The sequence below is a fragment of the Odontesthes bonariensis genome, chromosome 2 (assembly GCF_027942865.1).
Source record: "Odontesthes bonariensis isolate fOdoBon6 chromosome 2, fOdoBon6.hap1, whole genome shotgun sequence".
In the NCBI taxonomy this organism is placed as follows: Eukaryota; Metazoa; Chordata; class Actinopteri; order Atheriniformes; family Atherinopsidae; genus Odontesthes; species Odontesthes bonariensis.
This window is the reverse complement of record NC_134507.1, coordinates 14,066,930-14,091,006: the sequence shown is the minus strand read 5'-3', so window position 1 is coordinate 14,091,006 and position 24,077 is coordinate 14,066,930. Positions and strand designations below refer to the sequence as shown.

General features: G+C 39.5%; 2 protein-coding genes across 3 annotated transcripts; one reads left to right on the top strand and one right to left on the bottom strand.

Moving 5' to 3' along the window:
- Positions 1–1,776: 1,776 nt before the first annotated feature.
- Positions 1,777–8,103, top strand: fuom (fucose mutarotase). Of its 2 annotated transcripts, none has more exons than XM_075478198.1 (6): positions 1,777–2,042; positions 2,205–2,273; positions 2,357–2,427; positions 3,445–3,543; positions 3,644–3,717; positions 5,707–8,103. In XM_075478198.1, exons 1-6 carry the CDS (start codon positions 1,958–1,960, stop codon positions 5,783–5,785), a joined length of 477 nt encoding a protein of 158 aa, XP_075334313.1. In that variant the 5' UTR covers positions 1,777–1,957; the 3' UTR covers positions 5,786–8,103. The 2 variants fall into 2 exon arrangements, with proteins under 2 accessions (XP_075334313.1, XP_075334314.1); XM_075478199.1 differs by having other exon boundaries at positions 3,792–5,778.
- Positions 4,093–23,404, bottom strand: LOC142392405 (uncharacterized). The gene is made up of 6 exons (XM_075478197.1): positions 23,297–23,404; positions 22,100–22,179; positions 5,139–5,200; positions 4,983–5,037; positions 4,844–4,881; positions 4,093–4,746 (listed from the first exon to the last, which is right to left on the bottom strand). Exons 3-6 carry the CDS (start codon positions 5,144–5,146, stop codon positions 4,206–4,208), a joined length of 642 nt encoding a protein of 213 aa, XP_075334312.1. The 5' UTR covers positions 5,147–5,200; positions 22,100–22,179; positions 23,297–23,404; the 3' UTR covers positions 4,093–4,205.
- Between the last annotated feature and the right edge of the window lie 673 nt (positions 23,405–24,077).

Sequence of the window (24,077 nt, the reverse complement as noted above, 5' to 3'; positions counted from 1 at the left end):
TTATGATTTTGTATATGTGCTGTGTTTTACAATCCAAGACCACTGCATTAACCTATATCAAATAAGATTTGGTGTGCTTTCTTAACTTAAAATAACAGGACTCTATATATGTTATAGTGGTTGACCGTTGGACAAAATTCTAGGGAAATCTCTCCAGTGGAGTTGCTTGGTGTAAAATGTTCCTTTTTAACTGGGTTTGCCGAAAAGGATCATGATCTCAACAGAAGTTATTCAAATACCATGGCTTTTATTGAAAATACAAAAAAAGTAACCACACTGATCTGTTCATAAACTCTTGCGTCTCGTCTGTTGGTCGAAATTGTCTGGTGTGACATTCAAATGTCATTTTGACTTCAAAGAGAACACCAGAACAAATTTGGTTAGTGTGCGCTTTCTTTTGTTGCTCCAATCATCAGGAGGCATCTTTTCTCTCTCTGATCTTCACACGGCGGCGCCCCATATCTTCACAAGGCCATGGCCTAATTGATTTTTTTTCTTTTAATTCAATATTCCCCTGAAGCTTGCTCACTTGTCAGCCCCCCGGGACAAAAACTTTTAAAAGGGAGGAGAGAAAAAAACCTCGTCTTCTCACTCAGCGGGGAAGCACGAAAGTTCGCAGAGGGACCCCGAAAAGCAACTGCTCTTTGAGGCTGCCGAAAGGTCAAAATAATAAATGTAGACTCAATTGAGGCACTCCTCACACACAAAGGAGGCAAAACGTTACAATTTGGCAGCGCGGACCCTCATAGCGTGATAAACTTATTTAAAGAAGCCGAAATAAAGTGAGAGCAGCATGGGTCCGGAGAGGGGGAAGGGGCTTCCACATTTGGCAGACAGGCCCGGCTCCTGCAAGGTTCTTTTCTCTTGCCCAGCAGAATCCAATATCTAACCCAGAAAACACTCTCACACTTCGAAACAACACTGCAGCTGTGACACTCAGTCATGTTGCTGACTTTATCTGCGCTGCTGAGCCAGTGTGCTGAGGAAAAAAAATCGTTTGAGTGTAGAAAGTGTGAGCAATTTTTTTCCGCGGTGTCAAAAAAGAAAAAAAAACCTGTGCATTAGGTACTCATAATTATCATCCCTTATAAATTACAGTATAAAGACTTGCATTAAAGCTTTTACAATATATTTAACTTGGTTATTAAACGGAAGCTGCATGACGATTGTTTACAATACTCCAAAACATGCAAATGGGACTTTTATTTATTTATTTTGTAAAAGCCTTTATAAACCCAGGTTCTTCTACATTTAAACAGCTCATGCTCTGCGGTCATGGAAAGGATTCCTCAGCATTTTTTTTTCGCCATCCAGCTGAGAGTTTTTCTGGCTCGGAGGAAACAGGCCGGGTTGCGTGGATTTCTTTCATCTGACAAATATTTTCATTATCTCACATTCTTGGAATCAGACAGTGTGTCGGAATAACACATTCACCGGAATCTGTTTTGAATTATGCCCACCCAAGGGTGGGATCAACGAATCACTACACTGTACTATGATGACACCCTTTTCCATGTTCAGATGATACACCAATGGGTAAGTCAGAAAACTACCTTTTGCTCGGGATATTTGCAAACGAGATGGCAAAACATAAGCTACATCTTAGCCTCAAGTAACATATGTCAAGGAAAGTTGCACTTTTATTGTGCAACTATATTTTGCCAAATGTTAAAGCCAATAGTTTTCGTCTCCATATCTAACCAATCACATGTCACGTTTCCTTACGTACTGCGTCCGTCTTTTAAAATAATTATTGCAACGTCTGTGCAACAACGAGCTGAAATTTTGGCTTTAGAAAACATAACATTATAATAGATACACCATACTCGATAAAACTGCATTATAAGTTTTCTGTTCGGTACTCTTTTTTTTCGAAAGCAGTGTCTAAACGAACACGGAAGTTGGTGGAGTAACTCCTCTTGCAGCCCTTCAAAGTCCGCGTTACTGAGCTGTCAGTATGGTCGTCCTGAAAGGAATCCCCTCTGTTTTGTCGCCTGACCTGCTACATGCTCTCGCAAAAATGGGCCATGGGGATGAACTGGGTATGGTTTCCAACTGCATACACATGCTTTGGATGCTAACAGCGATAGCGTATAACCTTTGAACACTACTGAGCTTAAGCTAATATCGCTGTCAACACAATGTAGAGATTGACAGAATCATTAAGCGACTGACTTTTGGTGAATGTCTTTTTTTTTTTTCAGTGCTTGCAGATGCTAATTTCCCAGCATCTTCTATTTGTATGTGTGGCCCAAAAGAGATAAGAGCTGATGGTATGTTAATACACCGACCTGTACACAAAACTGTCAGGTGAGTGTGTCACTGCATGTTCTTACTGTGTCTTATTCTAATGTAGGTTTGGGAATCCCACAGCTATTGGAGGCCATTTTGAAGCTGTTGCCCTTGGATACCTACGTCCCCAGTCCGGTACAGGATCAATAAAAAGTCGTGTGGAAAACATGCACCCACTTTCAGTTCCAAGGTTTTACATATCCGTACATCGTGTAAAGTAATTTGGTTCCTACCACAGTTTAAGATTAGGTTAATAAAAGTTCAGATGAACAACAACAAATATTACACTGTCAAAAAAAAATTAATTAGCTCGTTTTTTTTTTTTTCAGCTATTGCAGATTTGCTGCTGCGATTGTAAACCTTGTTCTTTTTTTTTCATGGCCCAGTTTCAGCCAAGCTTTTACTGCCAGACAGATAACTTCACACTTAACTATAGAATTTTGTGCTGTACAGAGGAGTTCATGGACGACTCAATGACAGCAAGGTGCCCAGGTCCTGTGGCTGAAAAACAAGCCCAAATCATCGGCCCTCCACCACCGTGCTTGGCAGTTGGTATACATTTGTGCTGATGCCCTGTTATTTATTTATTTTTATTTTTTTACAAATGTAGTGCTTTGTATTGTGACCAAACCTCTTCACTTTACTTTTGTCTGTCTCAAGGACGTCGTTCCAGAAGTCTTGTGATTTTCTGAGATGCAGCTTTCTAAGTTCTTTTTAGAGAGAAGATGCTTTCTCTTGGAAACCCTTCCAAACAAGGCATTCTTGTTCAGTCTGTTCAGCACCTGGCTGCTACTTACCCTCTTAAATCCCATGACTTAATTTTTGTTAAATGAATAGTATGTCGTGCTGTTGTTCATCTGATATTGTACTTACTTAATATTAAGACTTAGCGGGGACCCAATGATTTTTTTTACTATGTCCTAAATAGGCATGCACCGATAGCAATGCCCATGTTGTTGCTGACACTGATTGTTTTTTTTCATTAATTTTCTCTTTAATGCCAGAGAAACTATGAAATATGCACACATGTCTGTATGCCATAACCACTGAGTACTGTGCTCTTACATTTCTTTTTGTTGCAGCTACTTTGATGTGGATATTTTTTTAAATGATTATTTCACATGTTCAATCTATGTTGACATGTTTCCACAGGCAGCAGTCATGGATCTGGTTGACAGTGACAAACTGAGATGTTTAGCCGTCCCCGTGTGGGCGACTTACGCTCAGCTCCTGAGCGAGGCGGGGTCTCAGGTAGGACAGCCCGTATACTCCATGTTTAAAACAGTAAGCGAGTAAAAGAAAATGAATTTGTGTTAATATATGGTTCTCCATCATTTCCGCTTGCATACAGACTCCTCTTGAGAAGGTGGAAAGATTTTCCTTCTATGAACGAGCCAAGAAGGCATACGCTGTTGTAGCCACGGGGTGTGTATTATCTCTGCCTTTTTTTATGTTCACCCCTCTGTTTTTAATATTTTCCTGTTTACTGTTTCTTTCAGGGAAACTGCTCTATATGGTAACCTGATACTGAAGAAGGGAGTCATTCCTGCTGAGCAGCTACAGTGAAGCACAAAGATCTTGATGTCGTCATAATTTACTATTTTTGTTGATCAGAGAATAGTTTGTTTTTTAATTTCTGTCTCACCCATTTTGTTCAATGACGTCACTTAGTTTTCCTGTTTAAATCAGGTTCATATTTCTGCATAAAGAAGATTTGTGGTTTTGCTCAGCTTCCACAAGAAGCTGAAAATTTATTAAGATACATATGTGTGACACATTCAGATCTTTGTGTTAATTCAAGGTATTTTAATAGAATCAAATGACACATCTGATTTATTTGCGTGTTGCAGCTGCACTGTGTCAGCCTTATGTTTGAAATGATTGGGATCTACCCGTGTTGAGTTGTCACAGAATCACGGGTGGTAGCGATCATCCATATCTTCCTCTGGCTCACTGTACTTCGCTTGAAACGGCACATCAACAGCAGCGGCAGCTCTTGGTTCTTCTAGGTTATGGGCAGGCATGATGGGGTGCTTGTGGTAGAGATCATCCATATCTTCCTCTGGCTCACTGTACTTGGCTTGAAACGGCACATCAACAGCGGCGGCAGCTCTTGGTTCTTCTTGGTAAAGGGCAGGCATGATGGGGTCTTTGTGGTAGAGGTCATCCATGTCCTCCTCTGGCTCGATCTGTACAGGTGAAAGCTTGTCAGCATCCTTCTCTATTTGAGAAGGAGGGTCCATATTTTGAATTTGATCTTGGAGCTCAGCCAGGGAGGGATGATACAGCTCATCCAAGTCTTCTTCGGCCTTCAGGGGCTGTTTGTCCTGTCCATCGCCTGCCATGCTCTTCCAAATCCTCATTCTGGGGTCGATCTCATGGTGAATCCCATCCATGTCCTCTGGAGGCTCCACCTCCACTTCCCAGGTCAGCTTTCCGTTGTCATCTATAGACCTGAAATAAGGACAATTCAGTGTCCGTTTTCATTTCACAATTTCATTTTCACATTTTCAAGATTATTTACTTTTAGTTTAAGGAAAAGGCAACTTACAAAACAGCTTCCTGGAATGGCTTGTCTGCAGGTTTAATCTGAAAAGGAGCAACAATATTACTCAACTAAAATGAAAAACAAATTTGAGACTGTAACTGCAGTGCAACAAAGCAGATAATCAGGTGCAATATATACATACCCAGGGCTTTGCTGTGACGCAAAATATCAGTGAAACGCTCACTGTCAGAGAAATCCTGTGAGTGAAGAGATTCTGAATTAATGTGTAGTGCTCGTTCCCATGTATCACAAACGTTACACACTGTAACATGTACAAAGGGAGTCTTAGCTTTCTTACCTGAACATGATGCCTCCGTATTCTTTCAGTTCGACGTTTTGGACAGGAATGTCTCAGTTCACCTGTTGTGGAAAGGAAGGGGCAAAGTTCTATCAATGTTCTATGTTTTTTTGACCTTTGTCTTCTCTGAACACAAGGAAGTCAGCTCAAAGTAATACAGCATACTTGCAATATGTTGCAATGTGTAATGTGTTGGTCCCATTCAGTCATTATCTCACAAATATGAACATACTGTAAGTATGTAAATATGTATGTATATCACTTTGAGTGAACAGTCAAAAAAACTAAAATGATATTGATATTACGGGTACACATTTTGTGATTATCCTTCTTTATCAAGGTTATAAGGCCTTTAAGGCTGAGGTTAAGATGATTTGTCATCAGACCGTCTTTATCATGTAGTGACAGTTCCACCTATTTCCCCAAAGATATATTACCTTTTGCCAATTTTACCTGCAGTGCAATATCAGTGAAGTTTATTAAGTATTGCATAGACATCTAAAAACAATTTGCTTTTCGCTATCTAGTGTAAGTAACGATCATTGATTTCTTCTTTGTCTCTCCTCAGCTTTGAAGACAACAAATTATGCACTGATGCAGTCTGCCATTTCACATGGATTTTCACAGGTGAAGAAGGTGTGCAGTAAAAAAAGAAAAACTGACCCTGTCACTTTGAGAGAAAAAACAGCTACATATTCTTAACCATATTCTTATAAAATCTTAGCCCCACTTAACTGATTAAGTAAAGGTAATTATAATAACATCATAGTAACATTTGTGTCCAAGGCCCAAAGTGACTGTGGGTTATGCTTATAAGGCCTTTCTCCAGTACTTCTCCCGTCACATTTATTCGACTACTTAACTAATAGTTTATTCAAAGGTGGAACATTGCGCACAGAAAGGAAAATCAGTTCTTGCATATACACACCATAGTATTACAGTAGCATGAAGCAAACGTACTCTTACTTATACTCTGCTTAGCTTGCTCTGAAATAGCTGATTTTGTCATCTGCAGGCAAAAGTTTTTTTCTTTGTTTTTTTTTTTACTTTCATCAATTTCAAAAGACTAATTACCCTTCAAATACACATCTACTGTAGGAGGGCAGATTGCAGTCAGGTTATCAGTATGTAATTACAGGGACAGGCACCACACATACTGAATCGATCCAATCACACTCTAACACTGCTTCAGAAAAGAAAAGCTTCATGTATAATAAACAGAGTAAGATGTTTAAATTACAACCCAATTATGACAATACAAGTCTACTCGGAGATTACGATGAACCGTTAACAAATTTAACTCGGAATCTTCCCTTAACAAGCACATCCCTCGGGAGCTTAATTACATCTAAGCATGTGTTGTCATTGTTGGCATGAGAACTCTTCCATGCACTCCTTCAGTGTCCATGCAACATCAGGAGAGTCATTAAGTTAATGCGTGAGTTAATAATGTGCGATGACAACTGGATTCAGCTCACTGTATAACAGAACAGGAGCGGTAAGACACACCAGACACTTCCTGCTCTGTTTTGGGGATGGCTCCAGCTCGTCTGCTGCTTATCTGTCCTCTCTATCAGATCCATATGTACGAGTCCAATATTGCTCCTCGACCAGCCTCTCTCCCAGGTCACTCAGTGGTCTGCTTGCCCAAAAAAGGCAAGAAAATACCAAACATCTGTAAGACAGTCTGTGAAATATTGGCAAGGAAATGAGTGCTGTTGGACTGTAATATTCTACTCTTGTATTTATACTATACCATCATATTTTTGCTCATTCACTTTGCTGCACGGAGTTAGATGTAAAGATATGTATATGAAGCTACAGGCATCTGCAAGACTGGATAGCAATAAGGGATTATTGTCATGGAGGCAATCTTGAAACATTGTTGCTAAAATAATTCTGATAACAGACATGCGCTGGACATCAAACGAGTGGTGAGACCTGCAGAATCTTTAAAAGGACTTCCTCGCAAATCTTGAAAGTGTGCTTTTATGAAAAAAGTGTACTGAAGTTTCTACCAATCTGCCCCTTGTGTCCTGCATTATTCTGCAAACATCTTTCATGTGAAGCTCAGCAGCGACCAGCAGGGATTAACTCCAAGAATGCTTACTGATCTTCTGAGATCACAACAGGTTTACTGGCAAATATGCTCCTTTATAGTGTATCTTGTTGAAATGCAGAGAAAACTTTCAAAACTAGGGAATTATGACTTTTAAAAAAAAAAAGTTTTGAAAGCTGATTTCTCAGACACGTAGATTTGTACTTTTTTGTGACGAAGAGGGATTGGATAAATTGAGCCAAAGCAAATGAAAGATGAGTTTTCAGATTATTCTGTTTCCCAGGCAAGCACACAGACATGAAATGGATATTGAGTTTCTCAGTTAACTTTTGGTAAGAAAAGTGGCCAGTGTGCTTTCACAAAAGTCAAAGACTTGAAATAATTTTGAAGCCACTCACCCTTCCAGGTTCAGATGTTGTTTTACAGTCTATTCTCACAAATTAAACATAAAAATGTGATATCAACAACAACAACATGATGATTTATTACTGTGACATGAAAAACATAATCACCATTTACCTTGTTGGCAGTGACGACATTCTGTTATTATCTAAGACTAGCAGAAGCAAATTGTGGTGGTGAAATATTTCTTAATGAGCCTTTAACACCCCCTCAGAAACTGGTGCAGATTTTTAGCAATATGCCAAATGCATGAAGACCAAATCTGTATTCATCTTCCCATCACAATGCATAACTCTACTTGTATCCCATTATTGCCAAGTTGTGGTGCAATATATGAATGTGTATGTGCTGCATCATGTTAATAAAAAGCCTTTTAGAGAATGTAAGCAGTAAGTAATGTCAGCAAGTAATGACTGCAGCCAATAAACTGCAAAACACACACACACACTCAATGTTATTGCACAAATAGCAAATGAGAGCCAAGAATAAATTGCTTTTCTGTAACTGTTTAAATGCGTAAATCATTGAGGCATGATTTATGCCCATAACTGAGTTATAAAACATGTTCTGCACATGTCATGCACTTGATGGGGGAGACCACCAAAACGAATATTTGACTAAACTCCCATTTTAAAATGAAAGATTCAGGGTTCACTTGCCTTTATATTCCTGCCCTGCATTTGTTGCATATGTGTGTGTTTGAGGACAAAGGCAAGTGTGGACAGTTTTCAGAACCACATATCTACAAACATGCACAATGTGTATCCAGAAACAGTAGATTACTATGTCACAGCAGCAATGACTTATTAACCTTCTTTAAATAGTAATTGTGGTGCTGGATCTGATGCCCTGGCATTGCCTTAAATCCAATGACAGTTTATTTCTGCTTTTAGGAATGCAGCTGTCATGTTTCCACTTGACTTAAATAGGCATTGTTATCTTGATGTCTCCAATTAAAATGGAAACAAATAGAGAACATATTATTTAACAGGTGACAATCAACTGGAGACATCAGACTCCACTCTAAATTTCGGCACAGTATGAATCGCTGTTTGAAATTTAACCAAAACAGAAACGTCGCTCCTACATACTAAAACAATCATCAGCACCGACACTTCATCATCACCGCCATTACTATCAGTAAATCCCATAAAGGTCGTTCCAGAGCACAGAGCTGTTTTTGAGGCTAACCACCCCTCCGCCTCTGCACACAGTCTTCCGTCACCTCCCCCACACTTACAACATTTAGGAAAGCTGGGGTTTTCTAAATAACTAAAATTAAGTCAATGATCTACAATTAACTTAATTGATGCTTCACCAACATCCATTAAAGACACATCTACATCTAACAGTGGAGTTTATTATGAATTACAGGGCTGGGGGAGGACCTCCATGGAAGAGCAAAGGCAAAGATGAAATTGAGTGACTATTCTTTAATATTGCGATTTCTTTAACAGAAAATGTTCTCATCAATGAACAGGGGGGATTTGAATGAGGTAAAATGAGGGGAGTGATGATCCAGTCAGTCTGGGGTCTGGAGCCACCTGATTATTTGGCTCCATATGTAATGCCCAGAACAGTTTTCCGGCAACAATGGTGCTGACGACAGCCGAGGCACAGGAGAGGAGAAGGACCAGGAGCTGCACAGCCCCACAGGAGACAGATAGTGGACTCTGTTATGTAACCGATGAAAGAATAGTGGGAAGCTCTTTGTTTGAAAGGAGACACAGAAGAATGTGGTTAACCTTTCTGTTCAGGGCAGCTAATCTGAAAGGCTGATGTGAGTATCTGCGTGAAAGATGACTATTAGCTATGCTAGCTGCTTGAGCTGACACAGAGCCAATACACTGCTTTAACAGTGTGTGTCACGCATGGAAATCATACATTAAGGACACAATAATGAGAGGGAAATCTCAGGTGGTCTCTCTTTTTCTCTCTCACACACACAAGCATGCCGTACACCCTTCTCCTCCCTCAATCACACCCCTCATAAACACAGTAAACATGTGGGAGCTGTTAAAGTAAGTTTAATAGCTATTTACTGTGTTTTGTGCGCTTCTCATTAAATAGATTTTCCACTCAAAGAGAGCTAATGTTTTGGAAAACTCTGTTTAATGAAACACACTCCCTGCCAACTCTTGGCACATGTGGCTTTTGTCAGTAATTAAAAGATCTGCCAACCACTGGAGAAACCAGGAAAATGCAAAAACCTGACAGTTGACTTGTCTGTTTCTGCAATAACATTTTTGTCATGAGTTTGGGGAAGCAGAAACAACTTGTGAATATATAAAGATGAAATAAATAATAATCTTTTAAGTTGGCGTGTCAAACACTGGCCACCAAAGTTTCTCTTACTGACTCAATTGGTTGCGATAATTAACTTTATCACTAGATGTGACTTTGGTTGGTTTCACGCACAATGGCTGGACATAAACAAGAGAACGTGCAGACAATTTGATCCAGTCTCTACATGCTCATCACAGCAGGAGTTTCACTCTCTCTCCTGGAAATGCAGAGAAGAGGGTTGAGGTGTACGGGTGTCTCAAGAGCAGATGAGGTTCTTCTTGTGTTGATATGATACTGGGTGTATCTACACACATCCACAAAAGCAGAAAGTAAGCACAAAGCAGCATACAGGTTTGCAGAAAGGATAAACTCTCACATGTACGCTCAGAACGGCTGCAAAAGCTCAGAAATACTCTATTTGCTGACAAATTCTTACATTGTCTGACTCATTGATTTTTCAGAGATTCCATTAGGATCTGGAAGGAAAATATCCACAAGATGTCTAGAGCAAATGTTGCAGACATTTGGTTCTCACATGAAATGTAAAATTTCTCCAAAAAATGAAGGATCCCAGTATGTGTGTGGAAGTGGCTTAAGACGAGCACACTTCTCTTTTAAGTCAGAGGACGATTACCTGGTAATATCCTGGTTTAATTCCAATTTGAGATATTTAGGCTAGGTACACACAAACACTGTCAATTATAAGTTTATAAGATACTAATAATATTTTTCCCTCTTTTCCCCAAAAATTCAGCACAAAAAATTCTCTATTTCCATGATAATGCACAGACACAAAGTGCATGGAACACTTTTGACAGGACTAAAAGGTGATCTGAGTTTTCTTGCCCTTCAATGTATGGGTGAAGCAGCTCAGTCAAATGCAATAGTTATGTCCTGGACATAAAAATTGCTGTTGTTCAGCAACAAACCACTTCTTTCTCAAAGTAGCCCCACCAACTTAGAACTTAGACTGGGTCTGGTCCAAACTAGTGATATTTGCTTTGGCTTCTGTGTCATTGGACACAGATATTTATTTGTCATGCTACTTTGTCTAATGTAGTATTTTACTCCATATGGTCCTGTGATGTCTTTATTCCCGTATGTAGTTGGCTTGTAACTGTACAGCTACATGCAAACAAAAAGCCCTTCTAACAAGAGAAGCACCAACATTGGCTAAGTTTACTAAGATGACTATACTACCATTTACTGTTTGGTTAGGTTTAGGCTGCAAAATAACTTATTTAGGTTTAGGGGAAAAAAATCATGGTTCCAAAAAAAGAAGGTAGCTGTACAAAACCTGTATGGGTCTTACATAATGAGAGGTCCCACTGTGAGAGTGACCCTCGCCTCTGTTGGCAGAGAATCATTGAGACTATATTGACCACTGAGGAGGCATATGAAGGCAAAAGCCCACAATGAACTGGAAGCTGACCATGGACAACTCAACTAGAAAACCATGGTTTATCCTATAGAGGCTTTGTGGGAAAGTCAGCTCAAGGGATATTTTTTCTTTTTTTTTTTAAGTAGGGTTGTGTGAATTACTTATGAGTAGTCAGTGTCTAACAAGCAGCAGACAGCCGTCAGAGTGCTCTTAAAAACTACTGAGAATAGGGCCAGAAATGTAGCTTTAAAATGTGACATGTTAAAATAAACATTTGGCCATTGACTTGATTATCAGGGTGAAGAAAGAAGAATTTTCTTTAAGATGGTAGTGTTGACACCACTTTCAATATAAAGTTTTTTTTGACTACTACTGTAACTTTTCAGTTGAGAGTCTGCTGTTTAACGCTGTACGATCTTTTGTTTTCAATTTAACTAAGTAGTTTTGGTTCCTAATCTAAACCATGCATAGACTGTATAAAAAGTTCAAACTGCTTGCTTTATCAAAACCAATCAGAACTGGAAACTTAAGTCATAAAATCCAAAAAAAAGAACAGAATAACAAGTACACTACATCTAAAAATTATGATCCAACATTGGGCACAAACCCCAACATCCAGGGTGTTGTTTTAAAGCTACGCTACAAATATTTTCTCTGCCTCTGATTGGAGACTTTTGGTGGTCTTTATATGACTTCGCCTGAATCAGGGAATTGGTTATAAAGCTGCCAACTGACTTTTCATTGGCATTGTTTACGTGGCGCGGCACTTAATTTGATTTAATTTGGTGTGCAGTATTGCCTGTTATGAGGTTTTGGTCAATTAATAAATTCCTGTGAGACCAAATTTGGGAAAGTCAGGAGATAATTATCTGTTTATCACTATCAGCGACCCCTGTTACAGAGAAGAATTCATGTTCTGCATTAAAGATCTCAATTATAGCTGCTTTAACTTACGGTAATCAAGCTTCTGTACAATATCTGCTTTTTTCATTTTAATTTACATGCAAGTGTGGAGTACAGCGAACATTAAACCACAAAGACACAGAGGCAATCTTAGCCCTCCCTCTCCTACCCCAATAACTGAATGCCTACTGACTGGAGTCTGATGTGAGCCTAGCTGCCAGCTGGAGTACCCCCTGACCTTTAACCTCTGACCCTCAGCCCCACAGCATTCACCACAGAGCCATCAGCTGAATGAACCCAGAGGGGAACCCATTCTGAAAAACCCTGAGCGAGCACAGGTGTTAACGAATACAGGTGTCACACCACCACTGCCCTTTCCCCGACATCCGCAACACGCTGCATCCAGAGACATCCTCTCAGTGTTTGTCACGCTCTGAATTTGTGTGTGTCAGAGTTTGCGTGTCACAGTCCCATCTGTTCTGATGCTCCCGCTTTAAAGAGAGGATCCTGCTGTTCCTTGATGTAAAGCTGCCTGCAACAGAAAGATCCGATTACAAGAGAGCCGCGCTTTCATCCTTATTGAAGAAACATGTGCTCGCTCTGAGCAGTTATGTCAACGGATGAAACTTTTCATGCTCTCTGCTTTTAATGTAGACACAGATTTTACACAGATTTGTCTGATGAGAATATGAGAACACCAACACCATCAGCTCACAGACTTGTTGGTGACAAAGATTATCAAGCTGAAAAAATGAGGTAATCATTTTTAGTCTTCACTTATAAATACACTAACTGGAGAGCTTCCTCTCGGGCTATTTACATGGGCCCTGCAATGCTGTTTGCTACCATAAAGGAAAAAAATTCAACTAAATTTGAGTATCTATTAAAGCTTGTCTGCTGTCTTTCATATAGTAAACTAGAGCATGACTTTACAAAAGAAACCTTAGAAGACATTGCACTGTCATTAAGTTTTCAATCTTACCCAAAACTACGAGATTACAGGGCACCACACATATTGTAAAGAAAACTGTGATGATGAAAAAATAAGTTCTATCACTCTGAGAGAGATTTTTTTATTTATTTTATTTGACTGATTATGCACCTGTGGGTTTGGTCAACCTTACACACATGGATGAGATGAGTTCTTTATATCTGCTGTTCCAAATGAATTAGTTCCAAAGTAATAAAATTAAAATGACAGATATTTGTATTTCATATAGCAAAAAAGACAATCTGTATTCAAGTTTTGATTGCGCCTATGGGCAATTGTAAGGTGAATGTTGAGGAAAGAACATCAGGATTTTTTATCACACTGTTTTTTTATTGATTGTAACCATTTTCTTTGCTCCGTTATACACTTTAGAGAGTTTACTTTTGTGTTTTTATGTTCTGTAAATGTCATTTTTACAATAGCAGTCTTTTTGGAATTTTTTTTGTTTCACACATCAACTGTAGTCCTTACAGGAGATTTTTTGCATGTAAGAGATTGTAGTCTCTCATTTCACATGAACTAACCCAGCCAGAGGATATGAGTCAGACCTCTGAATCTACTCCACTGGCAGACTGACGATTGTCTCTCTGTGCAGTGTGTAGTCACCACGCAGCCCCTGTGCTCTCTGACCTCTGCTCCCAGACCCCGCTTTGTTCCCACACTGTGCCCCGTGGAAAGTCTGGCTCAGTGGCTCCAACCTTTTCAAACCATAATTACATACCTGCAGAACACAGACGGCAAAGTAAAGCGAGGCGCAGCATGAAAGACAATGGGTTTGCCATCGGTGATATGTGATAGCTTGCTGCCACTTACTTTCTGCTGTATCTAATTGATGTTAAAAGGATAACAGTGTATAAAATTTACTTTTTTTTAATTCACTGCTTTATTGGAGTTTCAATTAACTTAATCAGAAATATTAAACTGTTGTATTCAGCTTGTCACCAATGAGATGTATTGCTAACTTATTCACCTGGTGGATAACACTAAAACAGGTAGTAGGTACTGCTTTGTTGAAAATGAATATCTGCTGCACTTTTTGTTGGGATTTTAAATGAGAGTTTAATAAATTGTTTTAAGCATCTGTTTACACACCTCCTCCTTTGGGTTGGAGAGGGTTATGTTTTGTTTGGTGGGTTGGATTTGGAACTGTGTAGCTGCTTTTTTGGAGAGGGGAGAAAAAGCCTTGAAGTCATATTAGTAATATTTATTCTCCTCCTCTTTGATTTATTCATCATAACTTATCACATGGGATGAGGAGAAAAAAGTCTGAAATCAAGAACTCAAATAAAACCTCTGACAGGTGCACAATGCAGGGTATACGCTTGCTGTTTGTACTGGTTTTTAATGACCTGGCTCCTAGGGAGCGAACTTAGCATAGAGAGAGAAAGATAGTAGAGTTTATAGATAGAAGGATTGTATTTCAAATAGTTTGAGTGAATCTCTATAGAATACAATACAAAACAATTGAAAGGAAAAGCAGCAAGGCCATGAACTGGCAACAAAAAGGTATTCAAACACAGAACTCCCCAGGCATCTCTTCCATCCACACCTAGTTAAGTGTAAATGATTTATAGACCATTCCAGCAGTCATTTATCCCCTAAGAAAATTCATCTGTGTTCCATCTGTGTTCCCGTAAGTCCATTTGTTTATTTTGTTTGTTGCCACGGGGAAAAAAAACAACATCTAATGGCTTTGGAATACCTTGGGGATCTATGAATATACACTTCATCTCAGCCAGGCCAAGTCCTGGAAGCTAGATCCATATTGCTAAGATAGGCTAGCCCCCGTCTAACTTCTCTGTGTGAGCTTGTTAGTTTCTGATTTCATCAGTTCCTCATACAGTACATGCAAAATATATGTTAAACCTCAACCAAAAGTAGTTAGGTTTGGATCCTTCAGTCTTGTATATGAAACGTAAGGACTATCTCACATACTTTAAAACAGCAAAGCCTGTGTATTACACATTATTGTACTGTCATTGCGAGGTTACTGCGGGTGCAGAGGGCCATAACACGGCCTTCTCCTCACTGAACAGGAACATTAAGGGAGAGTCAAATGTGGCATTTAATAGTAGCACATTTACAACAGGACCTTTTGTTTAATGATAATAAAACAATAAATATTACACCTCTGTTTTCAGTGTGTACCATCATCATGTGTACATAACTTTTGTTAGCACACGTACACTATAAGCTACTGTATGTGTCTTAGCAGCTACTGACATCAGGCAGTTAATTATTTTACCAGGAAAGGTTCAATTCAAGAGTCATTGTGAGGTAAACTAACACAATAATGATGCTGACTGCGTTCACTCAAATGAAGCCATCACAAGATAATGTTACATTACCGTTACATTAATAGTTTACATAGCCCTATGAACCTATCCCTGAGGAAAGATTCTTGCCAGAATGGGACTTTACTTATGTCAATAAATCCCTCTGAGCTGGCCCTATTGCAGGAAATGCTTCTCTCTCCTCAAAACCTCGGAGCAAATAGTACATGAACTGTGGTGCATTTGTGAGTGTGTCTGTCCTCAGAACTTATGTTGAACTGTCTGTACTGAATTCCATAGCATCCTCCACGGCTGCGGTCACAGTCTGTCTGGCTCTCGTCAGTCTGTCTGCAATGCAATCAGAGTTTCTATTCTCCACTTGACCTTTCAAATCTGGTCAACTAACTTCAGAAGGAAAAGTCACTCTTGGCTTAAGAAGGCGTAAAGTGCCTCACTGTCAGAGAGCATTTATTCCATAATGATGGCAAGGTCAGCCACACAGTATTTAAAGTGTCTAATGGACATTTGAGCAGGCTTTGGTCTCGTGCTCAAGAAAGCAGTTTAGCAATGAGGCAAACAGCCCCAGGGCCAGCAATAACAGAGTGGAATTGATTAGAGGAGAAAAGGGAAGGAGGGAGAGAGAAAGAGAAGAGAGAAAAAAATAGACAGGCACTGATAGCATCTTTTTAGTCAACATAATCATATTAGACAGCTAAAGAGTCCATAATCTCTCAGATGATGTGCTGTTTAAAGTCTCACGTGGAATGTAAACAATAACAAAACAGTGTACTCTGAAAATATTATAAAGCCATTTTGGAGTCTGACTGGGTGTTATCGTCATAACTGAAATAACAATAACCATCATTAACTTTGATGGGAATATTTCTGAAGTATTAATACTCCTACAAAAGTAAAAAGAAAAATCTTACCGAGGCATAGAGATTGTCCTGATTTACCAGGACACAAATCTTTAGCAGAAATATACAAGTAGATTTTAATATTTAACTTTGAAATAAGAATATCTTTTTCGAAAATAATTAATTCAGAGAAAATGTAAACATTTTGCCAGTGCCAACCTGCTATTGCTGTCTTTGTCGCTCCTTGCATTTGAAGGTTTTGTTGTATTTAGTGTACATGAACACAAACCAAAATTAAAAGTCATGTCCAATTCATCCAATCATTTCATTACATCTGAGGAATATTTGTAAATTACAGTGATATTGTATTAGTTGTGACACAGGTCATTTGTGAAAAGGTATAATCATTATGTGTCCATGGAGGATATTACTCACAACATTATTAGTAAAACAATATACAATGCTGAATTATTGTTCTATTGTAATTTTTTTTTGTAGAGACTCAAAGAACAAGAATGGCAGGTTGCATTTGTTTGGTTGTTTTTTTCAAGTTTGACAGCATGTTGAACTGAATACAAAAGACAAAAGATAACCAGAGACAACCAATTTTCCCCTCCATCATTGCTCCTCTCTTTCCCCACATTTATAAAGCACCTCACAACCTCACACACCCCATCTCTCTATTGCCAACTCTTCATATGTCAGTGAAAGCTGTTGCTAATAAAAGCTAAAAAGCAAACTGTGAAAAGGAGGTAACGCGGAGCAGAAGGAGGTGCATTCTTTTCTGCCTGCATGGAAAGAGCTTTGCAAGGCAAAAGGGAGTCCCAGTGGTCTGGGACAGGACTGGAAGAGGGGGTGGTGGAATAAGGGGTGTGTGGATAGGAGTGTCACCTCTGTCACCCCGGGACATGGAAGAAAACATTAAGTTTCATTAGATTTCAAAGGCGCAGCAATTACAGCGGGGATGCTGGGTGACAGGACATCCTCGCACAGCAGAAGCAAGGCCAGAAAACGCTGAGGGTAAAGAACCACGCCTTCAGAAACTTAAAAGGGGGGGGGATCATCCTCTTCTCTCTTTTCTCTCCTCCCGTCACCTCTCCTCGACATGGCTATAAGGAACACTAAAGCAGCACCCCAATAGCTCATCTCCATCTTCTCTGTGTCCAGAGAAGGCAGCCATTGTGTGCCGGCTCCTCTTTCCCCAAGTCAGTTTCCTATTGAGACTCTGAAAAGGCCTTTCAGGGGCCCTGTTTTTGGCTGTGCAGCTCACCTGCAGAGTGGAAACTTTGGTTTCATTCTAAAACTCAGCAGCTGCCAGGGCAGAGAGGCTGGCACCCGGTGGGAGAGAGAATAGCAGCCACAGAGCCTTTCAATATGAAGCCACTTAGTAACAGAAGGCATGTGCCAAGCCTGCAAAGCCAGAATGAAGAGTCATCCTTTGGAGTTCACCAAATATCAGAGTAGATATAGGCCCATCTCCTCCTTTCTCCTTCATCCACAATGTCCTATCTCTTTCAGTACTTTGTCTGTCTTCACTATTTATAGAATAATAATCCAGCATATTAGAGGTAACTACGTTAAACTGGAACATAAATCAACAGGTGGGATGGTAGAATAGGACAAAATGTTAAGATTCTTATAAGGACAAGCAAAAATGCTACCCTTGTTTATGTCTAAAGAGTAACCACCAAACTTCTTGCTGTGTGACATATAGTGCTCTGAGACCACTGTGAAGATCTCAGTGGATGCAGGCCTTTAAAGATGCCTTAACCACACAAAGCCCCCTTTCTGTCAGGAGGCTAGCTCCCACACTGGCGCTAATTTACGATGCCCTCACAGCAATTTCCACAGTCAGAGAAGTTCAATTGTGTTTTCCAGCTCATTAAGCATCAACACAACAAAGCTTTCATCTTCTCCTTCATTTAATTCGTCCCCCTCGTCTCTCCCTCCGCACGTCAACCTCCCTTTTTCCCGCTGTACACTAATCTGCCACTTTCACACTGCATCCAGTCTAAAAAGATGAAGTAGTGAAGGTAAAATGGGCTTCCTTATCTGAACAATTTTTCCTTTCCCTACATTTAATTCTGTTTTCTGTCTGGCTTTTGTGTTTTGGTTGGTTTAAAGCACAGCCTCTACTCTGGAGACTCCCCTCATACCAGCACAGGGAGAATTTAATGGTTGTTTATTCAGGGGCCTCTGCTATGCCCTCCCATCCCTTTCAGAGCTTCATGAGACGACGTGGAATCTATTGTAATCTCAGAAGAATCAACCCGGCGTATTTGTTCAAGCTGTCACTGCACTGAGATCACAGACCAACGCTCAAAGGCAAAAGGCAAAAGCTAGTGCCCTAAATATCTTTTGATTAAACAATATTTCTAGATTAAATCTGTACTAATGTAAGGTGTACAAGACGACTGAAGTTCAGTTTTCTTCAACTTAGAGAATTAGGCATGTGACCAAATCATTACACTGAGGGAAAGTAATTGCGGAAGGCATTTCCCAGTATCTGGAGCAAGTGCACAAATATCCAAGAGAAAGGCATGATACACCAATTAGTTTTTGGGTCCTTCTAATGTAACAAACATCATCAGAGCCACTGGTAGATGAAACCATAAATTACTGTTATAATCAATGTGCCTGGAGCATCTTTTGAAGCCAGTGCGAACATATTGGAAAATATGTAAGTGGCAAAATATGAGTATATCAACACTGACAGCGATATTGCCAAAGATAAGTCAACACAAGTCTCAACTTGTTATATTAGCAGTTATACCATAAGTCATGAATGTCTAAAACACAGTTAGTCAATAAATACACACCATGATTTCCACTTAGAACAGGATGTATAGCATGTTTGACATTTAGTGTTGTTAAAATCAAATTGTCTTATTAAACAACACTGTTTAGTTGTGTTTAGGTTTCAAACCGTTTAGTTCTGTACTGTACTTTTTCCATAACTACAACACAAAGTAAACAGATGAGAATATGACACAGCTATGAATAATGCATTTTTCCAGAGTATTCTGAAACTGATTAAACTTGCTCATTTTATGTAATCAGATTATGTAATCCCAAAAAACATTACTCAACCTTGCTTAAAAACATGCATGTTCAATGCCAGATAATATCCCAATTGAGTGGACTTTGGTAACATGCACATGAACTGTGTCTGCACATTTGGAGAGAAAAAGAAACAGAATACTCAGGCCAAAATACAATATTAAGACCATCACGCATAGTCTGATGATGATTTTACTTTTACTTTTAGCTTTTTAAAATTGATTTACGTACAAATAATGACCAGCTCACAGGACATGAAGTCTTGGACAGCTGGCTATGTCAGAAACTCCAAAGCTTTGGCTGTTGTTCCTAAAGGAGTCGTTGGCAAATGATAACTGATGGGTTCCCAGATAGCATTAAATATGAAACTGTGGCCATCAAATTTAATCTTGATCCAAAGGCTGGGAAATAACTGGCCTGGCTGCACCCAAAAGCAACAAATGCTGCCTATCAGCACCAACTCACTGACACATTACATACTGTTATGAGTTATACCACCAAATTGATGTATGAAAGGAATGCATCATGGTGGGTAGATTTTATTACCTTTCACCAGAGTCAAATCTATTCTTCAAGCTAGGCAAGGCTAAACAGGTGCTGGTCAAACAACATATTAATCACACAGAAATAACTGACAAATAAATCCAGATGAATGTATTTTCCAAAGTGTTTAAGTATTCCTTTGTTTGTCTTCTCATGATAATGAACATAATTAGTAGTCAGCCCACATTCTGATAGTCTGTTCCAACAGTTTCTTCTGCTGTTTTTTTTCCCCAAGTTAGATTTTCAGCAGATGCCAACCTGGTTATTATTGTTTAGACTTGAACTTCACATTTTAGAATTGCACTACTTTGTTCATTTATATACTGTCACACCTGTTAGTACAATTTTCTTTTGAACTCAAAGAGGTACGATGGAAATCTTGAAAATAGTTCAAAAAGTTGAATGCGTCAAGGCCAGTCAACTTCCAACAGATGCTGTTTTGTGATTTGTCACAGTTTAGTTGGTCACGGCAAGTTAATGTGCAGCTGCCATCATATGAGATTAACCTAATTTCCACAGATCAGCGTGCTTCCAGTAAGTCAACAACAAACAGTGTTCACTATTGTCTCCACTGTGCTTTGGCCTGATCTCACTTCACAATTCACAATGAGGAAAAGATAGTAGAGTCTTGTTGGGGCAGACTCATCTGTGCAGCGAAACTCTGCATTCAACTCATGAAACTGATAAGAGGGAGAATGACAGTATAGAACGTTCATTACATAATTATACTGTGTGGTGACATCCTTCAGTCATTCACATGACCACAAAGTTGCTACAAATACTGTTAGGACACACCATTTCTCTGTGACTCACTCTAATGCTCCTCTCATTATGCTCAGACTTCTTCAGTAGTCTATAATCAAACATCTGTGTATTTTAAGACACCACATGGGAGAATTGTACCTCGTACCAGTGTTTTCCCGATGTGTGTCAGGTTTGTCTAGCTTCCTAGATGCCTACATCTATCATGGCCAGAAAATAAAGAGCCTGCAGTATCAAAACTTGACATTACCAGTCTGTGTTTGTGGGTCAATCTCCAGCATCATCTTCATCATAATTTTCACCGAGTGCAGGCTGCCATCTGAGTTCCCCCCCTGCTGTCAGCACCGCCACTGAGCTCACTCTAACCCCTGGCTTGTTCCAGGTCCAGAGAGGGTGTCTGGTTCCCTTTATCCCTCTCCATTTCTTCCAAACCATAACAATACAGCAACAATATCTCTGTGTTCACCTGTTAGCGCCTGGCACAGCGGACAAGGCTCCCTGCAGACGCCCTGTCAGCCAGACACTCTGCTCATCTCTGTCAGACGCCATGTGGGACGCGCCCTCTTGTCACCAGACCCAATATACTACATAGAAAACACACTGTAGCATAACAAACCACTCTCTGCTCACCTGTCAACACCTTTCCCTGACAGCCCAGTCATGCCCACATATATTAGATAAATGAAAAGCACTTAACCAATCAGCAACCCATCAGGTAATTACAAAGGTCTATCTGCCTTGTGAGTCTCCAGTGTTTCCTGCTCTAGAAGGAAATGACTGAAATATTGACCTCAAAAATAATCCTTGTAAGAAAAGATTTCAATATCTCATGTTATCGCAATAGTATCATATCACATTATTTGTTTTTCTTTTTTTTTCACAGCACCTCAGCTTTTTTGGAAATGGTGTTTTTCATTAGTTTTGTGTTTAATAAAACAACACAAAACTTTGAAAAATGTCCGTCTATGTGTACCAAAACCCGAGATGAAATCTTTGAAAAAAAAGTCATTTTCTGTCCGCAACCCAAAGATATATAATTTACGGTCATCTTGCTTATTACACTACAGAGAAAATGGAAAATATTCAAAGAACAAGACGAATACAAGATTACAAGAAGCTGGATTTAAAGAAACAACTTCACCCACTTGTTTGACAGCCGTCCATAACTATGTCAACATTTTGCTGCATGACGCCAAGGCACAGCTGAAGCTCACTTACATAAATCAAGTTTTACTCTGTGACACGATGACAAATGTTCTCAGGTGATAACAATATCTGAGGCATGTGTGAGACAGGTGAAAATGTAAGTTTTAATGGTGCAGTGGGTTACAGTTAAACTTGAGTGAGGATAGAGGGAGTAGCAGCTGTCACGACACATTGTGCTGACGGTGGAAAAGATGACACAACTGATTGAGACCGACATGTTGATGCAGTTCCATTTTACCTCACATCAGAAAAGGAGACACGTCACATGGAAGACCTCGGGCCCTCCACATCCTCTTTGGCTGGTTGGCATGATTGGGCCTGAGTGAAACAGAGCAGGAGTCAAGTGAGCCTGTACGCTTCACTTTATCATTCCAGTGACTGATGTAACACCCTCATCAATCATCCATATACATACTGTAAATGCCGCAAGTGGTTACTGGTATGTTTAACACAATTAATGACCCTAGTTTATCTTATGGAAGCTGTTATTGAATTTTTTTTTTCATTTTTATTTTCAATCCCACATTCATTGACATTTTGACATACCAATGTTGTCAGGTCCACATTGAGAGGAAATAATGTTGTGTTCTGCTTAACCAGCAGGCCTCCCATATTCTTTAAAGATTATACACTTTGACCACCACAAGTTCCCCACTGTGTGTGTCATAAATGTTGTGCCTGTGACTCCGGCCCCCTCCCCAAAGTTTGCTTAAGTCCTGCCAACTCCATTGAAAGAGAAAGATTTACAAAGTGACCTAAATAGAACCTGCTTTAACGTGTCTGATTGGAAAGAAAATGTCCCAATTGATTCTTTAAACAATTGTCAAGCGCATGCAAGCAGGTTTAGAGGTGTGCCTGTAAAATTGTGTATAAAAGAAATATAAGGTTCGTTTGGGTTTTTCATGCAGCGCCACCAACAGGTAAATGTCCACTCTCATCCTGCAAATTATCTCAACATCTTTGGCCTAAAATAAAACAAAGTGGTGATGGTTTCTACATGATGAGTTTTAACTGACTTGGCCTACATAAATGGCAGCATTAGAACTCATCTCAGTGCAGTCAAAAATGATCTGGTTTTGACAATTAATCTGAAATACTAAAAAGAACTAGCTATAAAAGGGCAGGTACACTTTATTTTTCATGAAACTTTAGAGCAGCAACTGTGCTATGAATGGATTTTAATGTCTCCAAACAGAGTTTTGACTTTTTGGGGCGTGTGAGCTCAACTCAAGGAAAAAAAAAAGAAAAAGTAGGGAATATTTGTATTTACATTCTGAGTCCTTCATTATAAAACAATGGAGAAGAAACAAAAGATTACAGACAGCACAACATCTCCTTTCCAACAGACAGCGAGTGAGAGTGGTAATACTGGCAGTAAATAGAGGAGAATGTAATGTTGCACTAAATTACAGTCATTGAAAGCTTGTATGGTTACCCAGCAATCTATCACTGTCACAGAGAGGGGGAGAGGGGGAGGCAGAGCAGACAGGCGCCAGGCGCAGCAGGATCAAAGCAGGAACATACCTCAGGGAGAGAAACAGTTAACTCCATTTAACCAATTGTCCGATAGACAGAAAGACAGACAGACAGACAGACAGTGTGCTGCTGCAGGCCCAGCAGAAAAACTCACATATTTGGTTTCAGTGGAAATAATTTGACTTGATTTGAAGAGCTGCAGAGCAAAACCAATTTGGACGGGGCTCTTCACTGGGTCCTTTACAGTCTCTCAAAGGGATTAGAGACAAAGAGTACAATGGGCTTAAAATATGGCCATAGACAATTTGATTGTGGGCCACAAAATAGAAATTTACAGTGATAATAACTCTTTGGACTATAAAGAGTGCGGTAAACTGCAGCTTGGATCGCCTTGCTTGCTTTATTGAAAAACAGGGATAAACTACTGTTTAGCATGTTCTCAAGCACAATGTTCCAGATGAGGCTCTACAGCAAATAATGTCACTGGTTTTCATTGTAAACAAAATACACGATAAACAGTGTTGAAAAAGGAAAATTCCATTCAATGCTGTCACGCACACAAAATATAGAGTTCCTGTTTCTGTAGCCAAAGGTCCAATTGTCAAAAAAAAGTACCCTGTAAGGCACAAAAATGGTCCTGAAGGTTGTTTAATGTGGGTGTAACTAAATTTTAAAGGTATGAAATTATCACGGACAACTAAGGGGTACATAAGTGAACTTTTATAGATATTTGTTTTCTT

What these genes read in the sequence shown, in the direction of transcription:
- fuom (XM_075478198.1), top strand. Translation starts at nt 1,958, where the DNA reads ATGGTCGTCCTGAAAGGAATCCCCTCTGTTTTGTCGCCTGACCTGCTA. An exon ending in GGGCCATGGGGATGAACTGG is followed by an intron (nt 2,043 to 2,204) that starts GTATGGTTTCCA and finishes TTTTTTTTTCAG; the next exon opens with TGCTTGCAGATGCTAATTTC. An exon ending in AAAAGAGATAAGAGCTGATG is followed by an intron (nt 2,274 to 2,356) that starts GTATGTTAATAC and finishes ATTCTAATGTAG; the next exon opens with GTTTGGGAATCCCACAGCTA.
- LOC142392405 (XM_075478197.1), bottom strand. An exon ending in GCGTCACAGCAAAGCCCTGG is followed by an intron (nt 4,882 to 4,982) that starts GTATGTATATAT and finishes GCTCCTTTTCAG; the next exon opens with ATTAAACCTGCAGACAAGCC. An exon ending in CCATTCCAGGAAGCTGTTTT is followed by an intron (nt 4,747 to 4,843) that starts GTAAGTTGCCTT and finishes TCCTTATTTCAG; the next exon opens with GTCTATAGATGACAACGGAA.